This window comes from Botryllus schlosseri, chromosome 1 (assembly GCF_051294905.1).
Source record: "Botryllus schlosseri isolate E-star chromosome 1, Bs_hap1, whole genome shotgun sequence".
Taxonomy (NCBI): domain Eukaryota; kingdom Metazoa; phylum Chordata; class Ascidiacea; order Stolidobranchia; family Styelidae; genus Botryllus; species Botryllus schlosseri.
Genome location: NC_137236.1, coordinates 37,167,384 through 37,189,456, shown reverse-complemented (window position 1 = coordinate 37,189,456; position 22,073 = coordinate 37,167,384). Strand labels below are relative to the sequence as shown.

At 39.5% G+C, this 22,073-nt stretch overlaps 4 protein-coding genes and 1 long non-coding RNA gene across 6 annotated transcripts in view; all 5 read right to left on the bottom strand.

Annotated features, from left to right (window-relative positions):
• The window catches only part of LOC145436297 (uncharacterized), a 19,952-nt gene extending 13,047 nt beyond the window's left edge, over nt 1–6,905 (bottom strand). Inside the window, exon 1 of one of the 2 annotated variants that reach the window (XR_013914250.1) lies at nt 5,383–6,905. This is a non-coding gene — a long non-coding RNA (uncharacterized LOC145436297). The remainder of the gene's footprint in view (nt 1–5,382) is intronic. The other variant, XR_013914258.1, reaches the window with a different exon arrangement.
• The window catches only part of LOC145436270 (uncharacterized), a 192,591-nt gene that overhangs the window by 18,104 nt on the left and 152,414 nt on the right, over nt 1–22,073 (bottom strand). The window lies entirely within an intron of this gene.
• The window catches only part of LOC145436243 (actin-related protein 10-like), a 103,913-nt gene that overhangs the window by 17,476 nt on the left and 64,364 nt on the right, over nt 1–22,073 (bottom strand). The gene's annotated exons all lie outside the window — the stretch shown is intronic.
• Nucleotides 5,552–22,073, bottom strand: part of LOC145436130 (uncharacterized) — an 89,865-nt gene continuing 73,343 nt past the window's right edge. The window contains exon 2 of the mRNA XM_080313420.1: nt 5,552–6,812. The gene's annotated coding sequence lies outside the window, so the exon portion shown is untranslated. The remainder of the gene's footprint in view (nt 6,813–22,073) is intronic.
• Nucleotides 5,552–22,073, bottom strand: LOC145438108 (uncharacterized). Its single transcript, XM_080315504.1, has 2 exons — nt 17,944–22,073; nt 5,552–8,692 (listed from the first exon to the last, which is right to left on the bottom strand). The coding sequence occupies exons 1-2, from the start codon at nt 18,889–18,891 to the stop codon at nt 7,277–7,279; spliced, it is 2,364 nt and encodes a 787-aa protein (XP_080171630.1). The 5' UTR covers nt 18,892–22,073; the 3' UTR covers nt 5,552–7,276.

Below are 22,073 nucleotides of genomic sequence, written 5' to 3'. Positions count from 1 at the left end.
AAACCTTGGTCAAAGATGACCGATACTGGATGGCCAATTCATTCGATATGCATATGCTCCGTTGTCAGCACGGAATAGTCCCGTTCTTGCAATCTGAGTAGGTAAACCGTAATACAACTGTGACACGCTAAGGGATTTAATTCACCCTAATTTGAAATCACGTCCGTCGGACATATTTTGTAGGGCTGTGTTGGATAGAATAGTGTGTGCGCGCATTCTGTATGTCATGCATGTACATCACATCATAGCATACTACTGTAATAATAAAAATGAATTTCTTTTCATGGGTGAGGCTCGGGTCACGAGATGCCACGAAAAAAAACTCAGATTTTGGTGGTTGTCTAAGGGTGGAGGCCAAAAATATAGATCAAATAATAGATATGGCGATTTTGCACGTTGCTGGATTTTCTGCGGACTAGAAAGGTAGATTAGTAAGATTCTGCCACAACCAACTGAGTATAGATAGCTGCTTCTTGATCCTGGTCGCCACCAGGATTAAAGTCTCGATTAATGTACACAAGCATATAAATTTGGCGAGGTTTGTAATAGTTAGGACATTGTAGATTGGAATTGCTTATCTGAGGTTCGTTATAAAGATAGTGAAGATTGCATGTTGACGATATTTTGTTACCGGTACTCAATTGTGCTTATTGACTGATGATCATGTTATTACAGAATGTTTAATGATAATGATAATTGCATACAAATTATGTAATAAATGAGTTCCGCCGATCTCTTGCATTGGATACAATCAACCAAGCCGTGAAATGCTACATCGCCAAACATGGCAAAAGAACAGAACAGTAATTGAAGGTTGCTTCAAAACAACAGAAAGTGCCCAAACTGAAAATGCCTGTTATGGCCTTCAGAACATTCAATTGGAAGAGTGACTGAAGACAGAACATTCAATTGGAAGAGTGACTGAAGATATGGTATCTGACCCGGTGATGGTGCTATTTATTTCAAGGTAAATTTGTAGACATTGATTATATCCATAATGTGGCGCATATCAGTAAATTTTATAGAGATGTCATACCAGCATAGGATCAGCCACTTGAACATCATTTTAAAAGTGATTCCACCGTATTGTCTGTAGTTACTGCAGAAAATCAATCATGTAAGTTATATTGCGAGAGAGTAATGAGAACTTGTTCGATATATTGACCGCATCGAGAAGTGTTCCCCATGATGATGATCGGTTCGTGTCTGAGGCAACTCTTGTTATTTTCATCACTACTTTTTGCTAACATATCAGTTGTATGAGTGTAGATGTATATTATATCGAATTCTTATCCAGTGATTCAAGGGAATGCATTCACGATATCAAACGTTCTTGTCATAACATTCAGCGATTTTAAAATGAGATTTTTTGCTGGTCGCCAAATGATCGGTTTCAGTATTTTCCACCATACTGAAGCAAATATGCATTTGCATTGTGCATATGTAAATATACGTATAGCCTCAAATCCTTCTGAAACATTCACATGTTTTCCAGAAACAAGCTACATGGAATCGCAGTCAAGACAAGTGATCTGCCGATCTGCCACCTGGTATGTAGCTTAAACTCATTTGAATTTCATGTCGGGTTGATATTTCAAAATATACAATCTTGCAGTTTGGCAAACTTTTGCTCCACTGCCCCAACTATTGTTATGTAAAGAATTCCCACATTGTACTGAGTTTGCTAGTGAAGTGTATCTGCGAACGATAGAGTTTGGAAATGGTGTTTGACTGCTCGAAAGATTGCTGATTACCAGTGCAATACACATAGTTACAATCCTGTAACAATTGATATAAGATGGTATACAATGGAGCCTGACCGATTATATCGCTTTGCCGATAATATAGACTCGATATCACTCTTTGGAAGAATTATTGGTATCGGCCATTGGAAATAAATATATATGGGCAGTTTTCGTGAGGTCACAGCATGGTGATAGGAAGTCCATAAACTATAATCTTTGACCACTAGACTGAGAATATTGATATATTTCACATATATTACACTTTACAGGTGTCCTGATACACCCTTTCTAGTTTATTTCCTGTCCAAGTATAGCATTGGCTGTAAAGCTGTTCAAAGAGATGCCCTGAAGGTTTTCAAATGCGCATTTTAAGGTATTCCACACAATTTGAATATAGGCTATAGTGGTTATCGTTATCGGTGAAGGGGTTAGATATTGGTTTTATCGGTATCGGCCCAAAACTCCAATATCAGTCGGCCTCTAGTATACATATACAATACAATGAAAACTACCAATTCTGCACTTTATGATCAGCTGGTTGCAGAATTACAAGCTTTTAATGACTAGAGACTGACCGATTATTGGTTCACCGCTCATATCGAATGGATACCCCACTTGGAAACAGATATTGATATCAGCCATTAGAGGAAAAAATATCAGCCAACAAGGCAGGGAGAATTTCCAAATGATTTCTTTGTGATTAGCTTCCTAATACAAGTTTTAGTTTAATCATAGGTTACTACCTCATCGCAGAGTCACTATGAACTTCTTTTAATTCAGAAAAACAATGAGCTGAGAATTAAACTGGTGGTGTCAAAGATTGAGGAGCTCAAAGAAAGAAAAGACATGAGAGACGAAGAAAGATATTTCAGAAAGCAAGAATTCGAAATGCGTATCGAAGAACATGCGATAAAAATGGAAAAATATAGATTAGAACTTGGACAATTGAGGAATTAGTGACATCTGTAATGCAATATTTCTGTGTTCAATTATTTCTTTGTGCCTTCCTGTCAAGTTATGTAAATAGCCGAATACTCATTTTCTGAAAAGCTGCATTTCTTTATAATATTTCATTGTCCCTGCCTGCCTGCATTGTGCCTGCCTGCCCGTCCCCTCTAATTTTCGACGAGTTTGCGCACACTCAGCAACTCACTACAGACCCTTGGACAACAGTGCGTAAACGTCTGTAAAAAAAGTCATCACTTCGGATTTTTTCGTGCGCAACTTGGATTTTCTGTGCGCAGAGACCATGTCAGCACTGCACATTTGAGTATCTTAGAGGGAATATTGCTATAGGTATTATTGACGGTGCACATTTTTGAAATGCAACATTTCTTTATAATATTTCATTGTGCCCGCCTGCCAAGTGTTCCTCGCCTTATAGGTATTGTCGATGGCGCAAATATTTTGGTACATTTTTTCAATTCATATTTGTCAATTTGAATACAAATAATGGGACACTGCTCTTTGTTTATTACCTACAGTGCAATTTTAGTTAAATCTTTCATTCCACGAAGTCATGCACATTTCATTCTCTTTATTATTTTTACACCAGCACGGTTTACTGTGTTCGTTAAAATTTTAAAATAAACATAATTAGTAGAAATATGTGTTGATCTTATTTTCAAGATAGGCTATTGCGTTAGTGTATATAACTTCAGATGTTATATCCGTAGCTTCCTCGGGAGTAACTGCAATATCAGGAACTGGCTCATTGGTTTTTGTAGCAAAATTGTGCAAACATATGGTTGCAATTATTGCCAGGACAGTGTTTTCGATTTGCATTCGCATAGGATTTAGCAACATCTGGAAACGCTGTTTCAGAACGCAAAAGCATTGCTCGATCAGCATGCATGTCTTTGAGTACATATAGCTGTATTTTTTTTCTTGTGCAAGCTGTGGATTTGTTAATGGAGTCATCAGGTACATTTTTAGAGCATAGAGCCTTTGTCTCCCAGCACAACAGCAATAGTCACTACCGGTATTCTCTTGGCATTGCAGTCCATTTGACAGTTCGAAGAAAAATATTCCTTCCTGCAACGATAAATTTTCTGGTACAGAGCCACCTGGGGACTTTATTGGGATATGGGTACCATCAATGCAACCGATGACATTTGGAACTCCAGTATGTCAAAGAAATCACTCTTTGTTGGTAACGAATCATCCAATCGTGGGATAAATTTTCTCTATTCTCTGATAATGCCCGAGAAATGCAGTGGATTATTCGGCGTGCAGTTGTCCGGCTTACACACCAATCAAATCAGCATCTGTTTGTTGAAAACGACGAAGCAAAAAATCGGAGAGCACAGAGTAATTGCATCATGGGGTGCAAAGCTTGGCACCGTACATCCAACCATGGGCTGTCTTTAATCATGTCCAATAGAATTACCGTAGCTCCCTTGTAAAATCTGTAGCGGTCATCGTCGAATTCATTTTCTTGGTATTTTACAAATGAGTCCGATATGTCTGCCAAGTAATGCCTGGGCATAACAATTGTATTCTCGTTGTCCGAACTGACATCTACGATGTCCAAAATATCCATACTACAGACAGTAATAACAACAGTACCAGTTTGCAATGCCGTCTTTAGAACTTATAACTGTGAATAAACTACTGAGTAATATGCATTAAAGCTGCAAAGTGGCTTCAAATCAATTCCATAAGTCTACCTAGGAAACGACGGCATTCATAGCACATGACCAAAATCGACAACATTTCCAATCAGCATTGCCATTGAAGCAATATTTACTACGAAGTCGATTGATTGACATGGCAACCTTCCACGGATCACTACATTTTGCGTCATTTTGACGCAATAGCGTCCTACATCCTGGATTTGTAGATCTACTAACTTCGCACGAACATCCAATATTTTGGCGTGCGGATAGTCTACTTCTAAATCGGGAGATCTTGGAACTCGCAGATTAAGCGAAAATCCAGGATGTTTTTACTCAGCTTTTTGGCCTCCACCCTAAATAACTGCTATAACGTTATTAAACAGTAATGAAATCTCAAGCTAGATTGAGCTAAAGTGCAGAACACCCAGTATCGTGAGTTTATTTGCTATTACCACATTCTCGCGTGACATAAAATGGGAAAGCGATAAACAAGTTGTAGCAGCGTGTCATAAGGTAGTGAGCTCAAATGTGCCTACTCTCCTTGATCATTTTGACCTTATATTCCAAGACATAAGGCTTTAGCCTCAACACAAACAGTCGAGTTATTCACACTTCCGACATACAGGAGCCTCCTAGACTTCTTTTTCAGATCTGAAAATCGATTTTGTCCAGCAAGCATTTTTCACTCTTGAAAAATACGCTGTATGTTGGATAGGAGTGCAGAACAGACTTCAAGACCTGGTCATCCAAACACTATAGTAAAAGGGTTTTAGTGAAATAGTTGAAATCAAAACAAGCGAAAATAGTAGCCTATTTAATGACATACTTGATAGCTTAAGATAGATTGGAACCAATTTGTTGCACATCTGTAAAAATAAATGTTGTATTTTCCTCTTCTTTTGTATAATAATATTCGGTTAGTTTGTGCAAATGAAATTTATTTTACAAAAAAAGTGCGAATGAAGCTCAAAAAGGTTGAAAAGCACTGGTATAGCGCAACTCGGCATTCATCAACTCACCATGGATTTTCAGAACAGTGGGGCGTCGAGTCTGCAGCAATCCCAACTTTCGTATATGCTTGCCCTATGTGAAACACTACCGCTATAAAGGGCTGATGCAGCAGCATAGCCAGTCATTGTCACGTTATTCTGTATGCAGAACTTTTGAATTCTCGACGACTATAACTAATCTGCAACAACGGCAACACAATATATATGGCAATTTGAAACACAACAGCATGTCATGTGAAACTCTTGTTGTAAAGCACTGTAAATCAATACTCTCGATCAGGGCTGAGAAGCCTGCCAGGGTTGTAATGACTCGACTTGAGTCCAAATATTTTAGTGACTGACTCGTCACTAGGACGGCAAGGACAGATATTTCATTGTAACTTCGAAGAATAGTAAAGTTAACACAATATTGGTATCTCGTCTATTATCATGCGATTCGGAACCTTGTGACTTTGTTACAAGCCTGCAATCTGCGGCCGTAGACAGAATTTCCAGCGGCCGTCAACACATAATTCACTTAGTATGTGTTGGCGGCCGTCAGCATGCAAATTGAATTTGTGAATTTGCTCCCGAATTTTTGAGAGATTTTAATTGAAAAAGAGATTTCGTTCGGGCTATGCGCGATTAATTACGACTTCGTTAAATTTTCGATTTTAATATAGTAGCTAGATTTTGGATTCAAGAGGAGGGATATCTGAGCTTGGGAGCGGCGGATATTGGTCACCGATTCCCCCGCACCCCCGTCTACGCGCCTGTTTCCACAGGACAGATGCAAACAGCAGAGAAAAATGGGAGATCAAGAAAATACAGCATGCAAAAAGTCCGAAGATGTATCACCATTCATAACTTGCCCTATATTTTTGAAAACACCCCCTTCAACATTTAAAATTCGATGTATTATATGAAACTACTGATATTAATGACGAAATTCATTAGTGAGTTCAAGCGATCATGTTGACTCCCAGTACCTGTTCATAACAAAACTCCTCGTGATTTCGGTGCACATAGTAAGCTGATACCGGTATGTCGAAAATAGATTAGTCGGGAGTTCACCAGAAATGGACTTTGAACATGGGTATTTGGCGTCCAGTAAGTTCAATACGACTATGCCCGTGAGTGCAACAGAAGTTGAACCCGCTCAGACGCCAGACGCGGGTGAGTGTCTTCGAAGCGTTCGACTTCAGATAACAAACCTACAGATAGATGCGCAACACGTGATTAACGGATGAGTGCGCAGTTGCAGCCAGCGATTGCTGGTCGCTTTCGTAAACAGATAATGCATGCCAGCGACTGGACGGCATTACGTATGAGTTATATTTGGACTGTAACGCCACTAGGCCACGGCCATCTTGTCTGTGGCATGTTCGAGCTTTATTGTCAATATTGCAGACAAGATTTTTGATGTCAGCAAGGATAATCATACGGAGTTCGAAGTGACTCTTCTGAGTAAATGCCTTCCCTCATATACCACATTTACGATTTTTCATGCAAGCATGCATGCACATCAGGGATATCTAGAACTTCGGGATGGGACACGGTTTTAAGGAGCGACCGATAGCAGGCCGATGTCGATGCAACCATGTACCTAGAAAGAGTACTGAGAAAACATCCAGGACATGTGTTTTGTTCATGTTTATTAGGAAACAACATAAAAATAATGACCAGGATGTCACAGTTGTGATGGTGACGTCAAAATGGGAAATCGAACACTGGCCTAGCATTGAGCAGAAGCCTTCGAGGTCAGTTTACGGATCTTGCGAAAATTTTTCTTCCGTGCCTCCTCAAGCATCGGTTTGCTATTCAAACGCATGAGGTGATTCTTTGCAAAACAATCAAAAGCACTTTACACAATAAGATTGAAGTTTGATCCCTGATGCACATATGTCCGGTAAGGGTTGTCTTCTCAGTCACATTCATGATTTTTGATGCCAACATGCATCTTGATATGAGGCTTGAGGTTACCTTTATGGGTAAATGCTTTCCCACACACAGCACATTCATGATTTTTGATGCCAGAATGCATGTCCATATGAAGCTTGAGGCCTCCCTTCCGAGTAAAAGCTTTGCCACACACACTACATTCATGGTTTTTGACGCCAACATGCAACTTCATATGACGCTTAAGGCTACTCTGTAGAGTAAATGATTTTCCACACACTGCACATTCATGATATTTTACGCCAACATGCATCTCCTTATGACGCTCGAGGCTACCCTTCAGAATAAAAGCTTTTCCACATACAGTACATTCATGATTTTTGATGCCAGAATGCATGTCCATATGAAGCTTGAGGCCTCCCTTCTGAGTAAAAGCTTTGCCACACACACTACATCCATGATTCTTGACGCCAACATGCATCTTCATATGAAGCTTCAGGTGACCCTTCTCAGTAAATGCCTTCCCACACACAGCACATCCATGATTTTTGACGCCAGCATGCAACTTCATATGACGCTTAAGGCTACTCTGTAGAGTAAATGATTTTCCACACACTGCACATTCATGATATTTTACGCCAACATGCATCTCCTTATGACGCTTGAGGCTACCCTTCAGAATAAATGCTTTTCCACATACAGCGCATTCATGATTTTTGATGCCAGCATGTATCTCCATATGAAGCTTGAGGCTAACCTTGTGAGTAAATGCTTTTCCACAGACATCACATTCATGATTTTTGATGCCAGCATGAAGCTCCATATGACGCTTGAGGTGACCCTTCTGGGTAAATGATTTTCCACAGACAGCACATGCATGAACTTTGACGCCAGCATGCATGTCCATATGACACTTGAGGACTTGCTTCAGAGTAAAAGCTTTGCCACACACATCACATTCATGGTTCTTGACGCCAGCATGCATGTCCAAATGAAATTTGAGGTTACCCATCTGAGTAAATGATTTTCCACATAAAGCACATTCATGATTTTTGACGCCAGCATGCATCTCCATATGAAGCTTCTGGTCTCCCTTCCGAGTAAATGCTTTCCCACACACAGCACATTCATGATCTTTGACTCCACCATGCATCTTCATATGATTCTTGAGGTCACCCTTCTGCGTAAATGATTTTCCACACACAGCACATTCATGATTTTTGACGCCAGCATGCATCTCCATATGAAGCTTCAGGCCTCCTTTCTGAGTAAAAGCTTTTCCACAAACATTACATTCATGGTTCTTGACGCCAGCATGCATCTCTATATGAAGCTTCAGGTTCCATTTCTGAGTAAATGCTTTCCCACACACAACACATTCATGATTTTTGACAACAGTATGCATATCCTCTAATCCTCCACTACTCTCGTAAATATCACCTAAACGTCATTTCAAGGTATGATGAATCGTTAGAATATTAGAGTCTGTGTGTCTCTCACTTGTTGATATGATCACTACTAAATGAACTGTGTATATATAGCAATTGAGATAACATCCTACGTGAAGTCCTTTAGGCTCAAAATGTTGGGCACAAATTACCAACAGAGTTTGTAACAAAGACTGTTAACTCTAATCAACTATATCACTATGGCCGGGAACAATGACTCGAGAACCGTACTCGAATCTGGATCGAGTATTACCGTAATTTTCCGAATATAGTGCGCCCCCATGCATAAAACGCACCCTTAAAATGACGTGTATATTCTGGGAAAAAGCCTGTGCCCATGTATAGTACGTACCCTGCATTTGCAGTACATGAGTACATGAATAGTTGCGGTTTAGTATTCGATGTTGTTCTGTTTTGCGATGTCACTGTCGAACAATCATGACATAATGATCGCCAAACAACGATTAGTATCAGTGATTAGTAATCATATTACAATTAACGGCATTGTCTCTAAACGAGAGTAGATAGTAGCCAAAGCCTTTGAGGTTGGCGACGCGATAGCCCAGGCTAGCGACACACGACATCTTGCGCACGTGGCCTATTACAATTACAGATGCGATTGCTTAGGCCAACGGTTATGTCGGGCGCACCAGTCCAGTTGGAGATGCGACTGATTACCCAAGCGATTATATCTTGCGTACATGGCCTTTTGTGTATGAGATTGTTACGGCCTGTCGTTGACGCGATGCATCAACAAGGACGCGATGAATCAACAAGGATTGCCGCGCACGCCAGTAGCATTCAGCGACCTAATTTCACTCGTGTACAAACGGCAAATCAACTCAGCAAGAGATCGCGTGCTTTGCAGACGACACTCGTTAATTAGAAACACGCTTTTCGTTAATTGGCAACATGACTCTCTATTTGGCAGCGCGTTACACTCGATAATACGAATTACGGGGCTCAATGGCTAGAGGTGATCCGCGATCTAAACAAACATGAAGAGAGGCGTGATTTCAAGATTTTGATCGAGGGATTTTTTTTTCAAGGCTTGCTGTACCCATGTATAATAAGCACCCCCCTATTTTAGGGCAAAAAATCGGTAAAATTTTGCGCATTATACATGGAAAATTACGGTAATTCTAACGATTAGAGTCGAATAGTGAGATATGATATTTTCGAGCACTGAAATTATATGATCTTGTCGCTAAAATTTGAGATATCCAATTACATGCAATGCAATTTTCACACTGCATACGGCTGTGAATCTCGACTGATCATATCGCCTGTTTATTTGGTATTTTCGCTGGAAAAAACAAATACAGACTCGTTCTATAGTTCCGATACGATTTTCCTCCGTGGAGGCCTTTAAACCTGGATTAGTCGTATTGTAGTATATGAAACCGCCGTACACTAGGGTTGTTAAAAAAAAACTTTTTTTTCGGATGTCGAGGATTTACTGATCCTGTTATTAGACTGCTTAAAATACGCTTCATACCAAATTTGGCTCAATTTCAACCAGTATACGCTGACGCAGAGTCAATTTGAATTTTCGAATTTACTATAACAAGTAAATTTTATCAACCGCAGGAAATTGATTAGCTGTCTCCAGAAACGATGCAAAACAAATTTGACGCTAGTCCAACCCGTAGAAGCAAAGTTATTGCAGCTGAAAATTTCGGATTTGGAAAATAGCATAGATGGTGGATACTCCCAGATTTATGAATGAAAAACTAATATAATTTCGCTTCTATGAGCTGGGATTACGTAGAATTTGTTTTGTTTTTGTAGACAGCTAAACAGTTCCATGAAGTCGACAGTAAAATTTGAATTTATATTTTTCATAATAGAGTCAAAAATTTCAATTGGCCGTGCGCCGACGTATACTGGTTGGAATTGAGCCAGATTTGGTGAGCAGCGTCTTTTTAGGCAACCTAACAATTTAATCTGTGATTGCCCAGGATCCGAAAAAAGTTATTCTTAAGCAACTATGCTGCACACATTAGTGGAAATGACATATCTGTGAATTCGTGATCACTCACAGCTTCGTCACAAAGTGCAATCACATCGGTATGGTTGAAAAATACCAAATCTTGAATGTGATCTAGAATTGGCATTATAGTCATTGTGGTGGCATAAAAGGCCATAATGAGTGATAATCGAATACTCGACTCGAGTTGAAACCTAACACTTATCACTAGGGCAATTTTTTTTTGACCTAAAAAACGGAAGATTTTGACCTAACAAAACAAAATTTTGACATTTTTTGCCCTAAAAAAACTGAATTTTGACCAAATTTTGACCTCACGTATGCAAATTAGGTGTTTTCGCACCTATTGTGAAAATTGTACTACTTATCTTCATTTCTGGTTGGAACTGTCTGTCCTTATGAAGTATTTAGGCCTAAAACACTTTTTTGGCTTGAAAACTGACATATTTTTAGATGAAAAAACTAGTATTTCGACGAAATCTGGCCCAATGAAGAATTCCAGTAGTTACATCACGAATTATGGTAGAAATAATTAAAATTTGTTGTAGTACAACGAAAAAAACTTTCCTACATTCTCGGGTAGAAAGTGTCTGTCCTTACTAAGTAGCTTGCCAAAAATGGAGAAAGAACGATCAACAGCAGCAGTTGTTGCCTTTTTGGCTGACAGCACTGAAGTTGTGCGTACACTGCTGGTGACACACCATGTTGCTTCATTTTGAAAATGCTATCTACATCACAATTTTTCATCATGCGTTTCTTGATATAAGAACCATGCAATGCCCACGCAGTCTTGCTTCAGTTAGGATATTGAGGCACATTGACCAAACACCACATCAGCCTATTTGTTTCATTTGAATGTTTATGATTCACAATGAGCAGACCATGGGCCGTCTACAACAGTAGGCCTATAAAGTAGGCTACAAGCTGTAAAATGTCAAATAATAAGTTCACCGACAGTGCAAAATCTACTATACAAACGAAATGCAGGTTGCAAAAAAGTTTCAACTTTTTAAACAATTTTGACCTAATTTTGACTTAACGCTACAATTTTGACCTAATTTTGACTTTTTTTAACATGTCAAAAAAAAAATTGCCCTACTTATCACCCCTTATCACGCTTGACACATCTATTGTCCCACTAGAAGAGGTCATTAGTTAGTAATTCTGCTTTTCCGTAGTACTCGGGTGGATTTATTTACTAGTTTCACTTGATCAAGTAGTATGTTTCATATACTATATCTATTTCAAAGTCTATGAATGCTGAAATACTAATTTGTGCGTCAGGGAGTTCAACAACAAGAATCATTTTTCTTCAAATTTCACTGGCTACATGACAAAATTGTTAGGTTGGCTAACAAAACACTGCACACCAAATTTGGCTTGATTCCAACCGGTAGAAGCGACATTCCTACGATAGAAAAAATTGGATTTATAACACTGGTCAACAAAATTAAAATTTTTTTTTAGGCAGAACATCTGAGAGCCGTTTCTGGGGTTTTTGAGGTTGCTGATTAGGAATATCACATTAGTTTTGTCAGATTGGCTCTTTGTCAGAAGATATATATACCCCTAAAAAAGCCCAAAATATTGTATTTACCCTCAAATATTTCACTTGATAGGAAGAAAATCGTAGCTTTTTCAAATTTTATACTGCGCATAAATAACTAATTGACTATGAAGAACCCTCATGTCATTCTCAGTCATTCTATCAATATTAACATGACATGATGCGAAAGATTTGTTTGTCAAAAATGCAATTTGTCAAGCATGAAAATTGTACTTTTGCACAACAGAAATTCATATTCTCCTGTATCAATTGGTTATTCTACCAAGATTAAAGAGGAGTATCAAACTATAAAATTTGTCCATGGAAGGCTAACTACAATACTCATATGCGTCTCCTTTTTTTTGACTGGTAAATGGATAATTTTTCGCTGAGTCAACAACGTGAATGGGTATACCTAGTAAGTAGTAACCCTATCAAACGAGAAGCTCAAGTCTGGTATCTGGCATATTCGAATACCGATGAAAGATTCCAATTTCACATTAGGAAGGAGTTCACTGCCTGAAATTTCTGCCAAGATTTAGTAACTAAAACTTTTCTGATGATCATAAAGCACCCAACCACAAACAGTTGGTCCGAAAATTCGTATCTGCATATCGAACACTTGAGCACAAACATGAGCATAAAAGTTCACTTCCTGTTCAGAAATCTGGATATACTTCCTGATCATCTTGTTGATAAGCAAGGGGAGAGGTTCTACAAAGACATCAGAACAACGAAAGAAAGAAATCAGGGCAGATGAGATGAACAATTGAACATATTATGTCAGACCATTGCCGGAACCTTTCAAGAAACTGCACTAAATAGCTTACAGGCAAAAATCTTACAAAAAAAACAATTCTGAATTAAAATATATCAATAATATTATATTCCAACTGATTATTTCAAATTTACAATAAGTGGTTGACTTAAAACTGATTGAATTATTGCCACGTTATTTGAGCATCTAGGTAAATACTTATGTACATGACTGGAGTTTATTTAAGTACATGATATCCGTGAAAATCTGTAACTATGATCAATCTATTACCCCTAAATATAGTGCTGTTGCGGTATTTTGATTTAAAAGGGTCTTCTGCGTGTAAAAATAACTAGAATATTGATTTTCTAAACTTTATAGTACGATTGAGCCGATTTTATATCTAGTCAGTACCGCAAAAATGGAGGATTTTGGTCAAAATAGCCCCATGGGTTATTTCCACAACAAGAGCCAATTTGGAAAAACTTGGGTCATATTCGGAATCAGTGCCCCTGAGAACCGCCAAAACCACTCTTACTTTGTCTGCCTAAAAATATGTGTTGACGAGTGTTATATAAAAATTTTTGAAAATGAAATCTAGAGGTTGTCCTGTCTATGCCAGTGGTTCCCAAACGGTGGGGAATTCCCCACTGGTGGAGAATTTCAGGATTTCTGGTGGGAAATAGACTCCCTTTTGAAAAATTCTTTACAGTAATATTCTCCTTTATTAAACGTCGTGTTGAAATGCCGACCCAATATTTCATAGCTCATTAGCAATTCTGCGATTTATATTATCAGTGCCTCCATAATTAGCGAGAATCGCCTGCATAGCGACACGCGATATCCAGAAATGTTTTTATTCATTTGTACACCATCATCGGTCACGAAACCTAGTGATAGAAAAATTCTGATTCGTTGTAATAAGAGCTCATATTGCTGAATATATATTCAAAGGATATCGTAGATTCGATAATTGATAGCACATCCGGCCCCGTTACAAATGAAATTACCGTAATTTTCCATGTATAATGCGCAAAAGTTTACCGATTTTTTGCCCTAAAATAGGGGGTGCGTATTATACATGGGTACAGCAAGCCTTGAAAAAAATCCCTCGATCAAAAACTTGAAATCACACCTTTCTTCATGTTTGTTTAAATCGCGCATCACCTCTAGCCATTGGGCCCTCGTAATCCGTATTATAGAGTGTAACAACGCAGCCAAATAGAGAAGGGTGTTACCAATTAACGAAAAGCGTGTTTCTAATGAACGAGAGTCGTCTGCACAGCGCCTGCTGAGTTAGTTAGCCGTTTGTACGCGAGCGAAATCAGGTCGCTTGGTTGCTACAAGCGTCCGCGGCAATCCTTGCCGATTCATCGCGTCAACGACAGGCCTTAACAATCGCATGGTTATGTCATGATTGTTCGACAGTGACTTCGCAAAACAGAACAACATCGTGTACTGAAACACAACTATTCATGTAATGCGAATGCAGGGTGCGTACTATGCATGGGTACAGGCTTTTTCCCGGAATTTGCACGCCATTGTAAGGGTGCGTATTATACATGGGGGCGCACTATATTCGGAAAATTACGGTACATATTTATGTTATTTCCAGTTCTTTTAGTGCTGTGAGAAAGTGTAGTTTACGCAGCTTATATATATATATCGCACGCATGAGTTCGTCAACATCAGGAAGTTTACCTGACCCATGTATTATTCGGCATTTACGTATTTAAATTGATGATACTCCGCAACATCTGGAAAATTTTCAAACCCCTCCTATTTTTCTGTTGGCTGCGCGCCGGGGTAGATACATACATTTATGGAGGTCGGTTTACCAGGGTCTTAACAGCACTTCGTCAGCCCCCCCCCCCAAACTTTGGTCTTGGGCCCCCCATAGGGTTATAGACCGAACTTCTGGGGGGCTTTCACCCCAGACCCCCCTCCGACGATAGCCTGTTTACTGAATCAGCTTTTGTCGCCTAAGCGCGCGGAATTCTTGACTGAATCGGTTAGTATGATCGGGAATTGCATATATATTGTTATCAATTTTTATCTATACTCTCCGCTCACGTAATCAGATTTGCCGATAGAGCTGAGTGAGGTGTGTTGGAAAAGGTAGGACCACTCAATAATAATTAAACATCTTCAAGCGTATACCCGTTGGCTGGAACGAAGCAGCACCTCATCAGGCCCAAAAAACGTGGGTCTTGTGCTCCCATAGGGTGATGAAACGACCCCTCCATCACGTTGTTCGCGTTTGTCACGAAATCATCTGTACTGTATTGTGAGCCAGCGCGAGGCGCGAAAATTTTCAATAATTTATGATAAAATCGGTCAATCAGATCGGCGATTGCATATATATTATGCTATCAATATATTGTCCTCTCTACTCACGTAATTAGATTCACTGGTAGAGCTGAGTGAAGTGTCTTGGAAAACGGGAGGGCTCGTAAATAATAATTAAACATCTTCGGGCGGGCAGACCCGTCGATATGACTTCTTACATAATGTTATTTCGTGACTTCCAGTCTGCTATATCAAAAAATGTAGAATCGCCCAAACGTAGGCTTCTAAACTAAGAGACGCACACGATTTCAAATTGGTATTTCTTCACTCTCATAAAATTTTTACCAGCGGGGTGGCATTTGTCTTGTGAGGTTCAGATTGCAAAGACAGGAACATACGGCGCCAGTCATTTAGGCACCTATGGACAATTAAACCTTTATGTATTTTGTATATATAACGAAGTCTTCGGTCAGCATAAGAGCATAGACCTTTTCGGCCAAGGTTTTCTCGCTGCCGATCGTTCTGGCACATTTCTTGGAGTCACATGTTATATGGCCTAAAACTTGATTCTATGTCTTGGTGGGTCGTGGCGCGATAAGGGCCCAATACCCAATAATAAAGATAAATGACAACTCGAATTCGCGCGCGGAGCGAACAAATTTTGAAAATATTGCATAAATTTTCAAAAAATACTCTATGATTTATGCTAATTCACAAAATAATTTTGGGCCCCCTTTGAGCTCGGCCCCCCCCCAATTGGGGGGTTTGGGGTGCGGCAGTTACGGTGCTGCGTTTACGGCTACCAGTTCACCGCTGCGTTAATTTGATTGTGTACTGATCAATTCAGGGGATCTTAACGATTTACTAAGCAAAGTCTTGCAAAATTTTATTGGAGGTAGCACTTTAAAGGGGGGGTATGGATATAGAGATTTTAGGTGGGGATTGAAGGCACGGAATACATCGGAAATGGGGAATTAGGATAAAAAGGTTGGGAACCACTGGTCTATGCCATAAATTCAGCGTGCATTCCTCTTATATAAATGTTCTATTCGAAGGTGGTTGTTTCGTTGAAAACTACTCGGTCGTTTCGACTTCCCTTCCTTCCTACCTTACCTTTAACATAATCTTGTGGTTTTGAAAGGATGAAATTATTATTAAATTGAACTATACTGACTTGATCGTTGCGTTTAGAAATCCAGCTATTTGTGTTTATTACATCAGTACATTACATTTCGCATTGTACATTGGATTGCCTGGTTAGAACTGATGAAAATTATAAAAACCGCTAATTATGAATCAGAAAATGTCCAACTAGAATACTTTTGAGTAATAGTATAACACAACTCAGTGTTCATCAACTCACCATGGATTTTCAGAACAGTGGGCCGTCGAGTATGACGCAATCCCAACTTTCATATATGCTTGCCGTGCCGTATGTGAAACAACACCGCAGTAAAGGGCAGATGCGGCAGCATAGCCAATTACCAGTCATCGTCACGTTATCATGTATACAGACTTTTGAATTTTCGACGACTACAACCAATCTGCAACAATAGCAACACAATATTTATGGCAATTTGAAACACAGCAGCATGTCATGTGAAACACTTGTTGTAAAGCACTGGAAATCGATACTCTCGCTCAGGGCTGACCAACCTGCCAGGGTTGTGATGACTCGATTCGAGTCACAATATTTTAGTGCACGACTCAGACAAAGTCATATGACTCCACACTAGGGCAGTCAGGACAGACATTTCATTGTAACTTCGAAGAATAGTTTAAATATTTGATAGTAATATGTGAAACTACTAATATCAATGATTCATTAGCGAATTCAAGCGATTATTTGGACTCCCAGTAACTGTTCATAACAAGACCTCTCGCGATTTCGGTGCACATAGTAAGCTGATATGAAAAAAAAACAGATTAATCGGAAGTTCACCATGGACTTTGAACATGGGTATTTGGCGTACAGTAAGTTCAATACGACTATGCACACGAGTGCAGCAGAAGCTGAGCCCGTTCAGACGCCAGACGCGGCCGAGTGTCTAGGGAAGCGTTCGACTATGGATAAATAACATACGGATAGATGCGAAACACATGATTAACGGATGAGTACATAGTTGTACCTAGCGATTGTTACATTGCATGCCAGCGACCGGACAGCATTACGTATAGGGTATATTTGGACTGTAATGCCACTAGACCTGGGGCATGTTCAAGCTTTGTTGCCAATATTGCAGACAAGATGATTTTTCATGCAAGCATACATCCGCATATGTCCGGGTTGTCTTCTCAGTAAATGCTTTCTCACACACATCACATGATGATTTTTGATGCCATCATGCATCCGCATATGAAGCTTCAGGTGACCCTTCTGAGTAAACGCTTTCCCACACACAGCACATTCGTGATTTTTGACACCAGCATGCATCTCTACATGACGCTCAAGGTTACCCTTCTGAGTAAATGCTTTTTCACACACAGCACATTCATGATTTTTGACGCCAGCATGGATCTTCATATGAAGCTTGAGGTCTTCCTTCTGAGTAAATGCTTTTCCACATACAGCACATTCATGATTTTTGACGCCAGCATGCATCTTCATATGAAGATTGAGGTTACTCTGGTGAGGAAATGATTTTCCACGCACAGTACATTAATGATTTTTGACGCCAGCATGTATCTTCATATGACGCTTCAGCTCACCCTTCTGAGTAAATGCTTTCGCACACACAGCACATTCATGATTTTTGACGCCAGCATGCATCTTCATATGAAGCTTCAGATGACCATTCTGAGTAAATGCTTTCCCACAAACACCACATTCATGATTTTTGACGCCACCATGCATCTCCATATGAAGCTTCAGGTGACCATTCTGAGTAAATGCTTTTCCACAAACACCACATTCATGATTTTTGACGCCAGCATGCATCTTTATATGAAGCTTCAGGTCACGCTTCCGAATAAATGCTTTCGCACACACAGCACATTCATGATTTTTGACGCCAGCATGCATCTTCATATGAAGCTTCAGATGACCATTCTGAGTAAATGCTTTCCCACAAACACCACATTCATGATTTTTTACGCCAGCATGCATCTCCACATGAAGCTTCAGGTGACCATTCTGAGTAAATGCTTTTCCACAAACACAACATTCATGATTTTTGACGCCAACATGCATCTTTATATGAAGCTTCAGGTCACCCTTCCTAGTAAATGCTTTTCCACACACAGCACATTCATGGTTTTTGCCGCCAGCATGCATCTCCATATGGAGTTTGAGGTTACCCTTCCGAGTAAATGCTTTTCCACACACAGCACATTCATGGTTTTTGACGCCAGCATGCATCTCCATATGGAGTTTGAGGTTACCCTTCCGAGTAAATGCTTTTCCACACACAGCACATTCATGATTTTTGACGCCAGCATGTATGTCCACATGAAACATCAGGTCTCCCTTCTGGGTGAAAGCTTTTCCACACACATCACATTCATGGTTTTTCATGCCAACATGCATCTCCATATGACGCGTCAGGTTACACTTTTGAGTAAATATTTTCCCACATACATCACACTCATGATTTTTGACACCGGAATGCATGTCCTCTAATCTTCCACTACTCTCTAAGTATCACCTAAACGACATTTCAAGTCATGATGAATAGTTAGAATTTAGAAATGATCGCTACTGAATGTACTATCTATCACAAATCACCAACAGATAATCAACTCATTACTCTGGCCCGGCACAATGATTCAAGACCCGTACTTGAATCTGGATCAAGTGTTACTTCTACGATTAGAGTCAAATTGTGTGAGATGATTTTTGAGCACTGAAATTGTATGATCCTTCTTGTCGCTGAAAGTTAAGATATTCAATTACAATATTGATGCAATTTTCACACTGTGTACGGCTGTCAATCTCGATTGATCATATCGTCTGCTTGTTAGGTATTTTGGATGAATAAAACAAATAAAGACTCGCTCTATAGTTCCAATACTATTTTCCGTGGATGCCTTTAAACCTGGATTGGTCGTATTGTAGTATACAGATGCGCATAGTATAGTATAGTATAGTACACAGCTGTGCACTAGAGTTGTTCAAAAATAACGTTTTTTCTTGGACCCAGGAGGCGGGTATTCACTGATTAAATTGTTAGGATGCCTAAAAAACGCTGCACACCAAATTTGGCTCAATTTCAACCACTATACGCGGACTCGGGCCAATTTTATTACCATCAACCCCATGGCATTGTTTAGCTGTCTCCAAAAACGATGCAAAACAAATTTGACGCAAGTCCAACACGCAGCGAAGTTATTGCAGCTGAAAGTGTCGGATTTGGAAAATAGCATGGATGGTGGAAAATCCCAGAATTATGAATGAAAAACTCAAATAACTTGGCTTCTTCGGTTCGGGATTGCGTAGAATTTGTTTTGCATCGTTTTTATACACAGCTACACAATGTCATGGAGTCGACGGTAAAATTTGAATTTGTATTTTTCATATTAAAGTCAAAATTGCAATTAGCCCTGTGTCGACGTACACTCGTTGGAATTGAGCCAGATTTGGTGAGTAGCGTCTTTTTAGGCAACCTATCAATTCAATCCGTGACTGCCCAGGATCGGGAAAAAGTTTTTTGATTGATTATTTCAAATTTGCATTAGGTGGTTGACGTAAAACTGATTAAATTAATGCCACGGTATTTGAGTATCTAGGTAAATACTTATATACATTATACACGACTGGAGTTTATTCATGTACTTGTACATGATAGCCTATCCGTGAAAGTCTCCAACTAAAATAAATCGATTAACCCTAAATATAATGCTGTTGCTGTATTTTGATATAAAAGAGCCTTCTGTGTGTAACAATAACAAGTATTGAATTTCTGAACTTCGAAGTACGACTGAGCCGATTTTATATCTAGGAGATTTTGGTCAAGATAGCACTATGGGTTATCTCCACAACAAGAGCCAATTTGAAAAAACTATGGTCATATTCGGAATCAGTGCCCTTCAGAACCCCTCAAAACCACTCTTACTTTGACTGCCTAAAAATATGTGTTGACCAGTGAATCAAGTGGCCCATGTAATATTTCGTTAACAGAATATGGCTCTTTGGTCAAAAAGGTTGGACACCCTGTCCTAGCTTCTAGGCAGGGTTTCCATCGAAATGGACCCAAAAATAAGGACAGCCAAAAATTTAGATCAGCATTAGTTTTGTGCAACTCTGTGTGAATTCAAATAGCGTTCTTTCATATAACCTCCAGGTTAATTTCACAATTGCAGATATTGCAATGTGCGAAACATTCGCCCTTCAAGCTTCGTTTGATACCTTTGAATTCTCTCCCATAATCGTCACAAATAACGTTTTTACGGTTGCTTATTTTAACTAATCATATTTAACGTTATTAGTAGCTAGAACTATATGTGCGACATAATTTAGATAAATTTATCAATGATTTATAGCTTTACTACTTCTTAACCCAAGTGTCGACTGCATTGCTCTCTTTTTCGCTACACAATAAAAGCTGCCTTACCACAGCTTATTCTGCTGTAGACTAAACAGCAGAAACCTGGTACGGTACTGCTGTTTACTGCTAAAATGACGTCTGCTGCGATACCTTGGTAAATCCGAAACTGCTGTACCACTCGCTGCCGCGCCCTAGCTATCTCACCACTTACAAGCTAAATCCTGTGGTGTGTAGGCCTACACCACGGGTGTCCCTTTTATTCATGATGTCATAAAATCACGACGCAAAAGCATAATTTTAGAATATTTTCAACACGGATACCAGAGGAAAACGATCGAAGATCTGTAGTTCTCGGAACTAAGACAAAATAAGGACACAAGTCGAAAATAAGGACATTTCTGAAAAATAAGGACAGTTGAGTTTTCTAAGACCTGCCCTTAAAAATAAGGACAAATCTTAGAAATAAGGACGGTATGGCAACCCTGCTTCTAGGCAAAAGAGGGTCAGTGGGTGGGTGCTAGAGTGGAATAAGTGGTAATCTCGCACACAATTTTCTCTTTAATAACTTAATTGTTCTATGCAAGAAACCTTTCTACGGGGTTGGTGTGGTTACGTACCGTAAGTATACCGTACCGTAAAGTTGCTATATGCTCACAATAATTTCAGCCCACGGTTAAGGGCTAGTGTCATTAGGTTTGGGGGTGAGGGTCCTTAGGTAGGGGGCTGGGGTCATTAGGTTAGGGGCTACTATCATTAGGGAGAGATAGCATGTATAGTGGTGAGCGAGCCCTGGATAGGACCCTCGGCCCCAACCCTTCCTAATAATGCCATAAACCCTCAACGTAGAGACTGACCTTCTTCTGAACATAGTCACAACAACACTACTCGTGATTCGTACTCGACGAACTGAACTAAATACCGTATTGAGTTACAGACTGACTATAATATTCATTATATTATTGTTATTGTAATCACATCACGGCCAAGACTAAACGGCGGATCGGACAGACAATGACAAAATCCCTCGAGTGAGGTCTAAACGGCGGAACGCGCAATACTAAACGGCAAAGCTGTGGTCTATCGATGATATCACAAACTCCCACAATCACAACAGCGGACCGTCCCCCCGCAAGTGGTCTTGGACTACTTCCACTTTAAGAATCTCTAAAGTTCGTATTTCACTTTTAAACTCATTATCAAGTCATGTAGCCCTATCGTCCAGTTCCAATTTACTTTTTAGACTTTTCAACAACGTTCTATTCTGCTACTACGTGAGGTAGTTTTGATATACTTCAATATTATCGCGTCC

What these genes read in the sequence shown, in the direction of transcription:
- LOC145438108 (XM_080315504.1), bottom strand. Translation starts at nt 18,891, where the DNA reads ATGCATTCCGGTGTCAAAAATCATGAGTGTGATGTATGTGGGAAAATA. An exon ending in ATGCTGGCGTCAAAAATCAT is followed by an intron (nt 8,693 to 17,943) that starts TAATGTACTGTG and finishes AAATGACGTTTA; the next exon opens with GGTGATATTTACGAGAGTAG.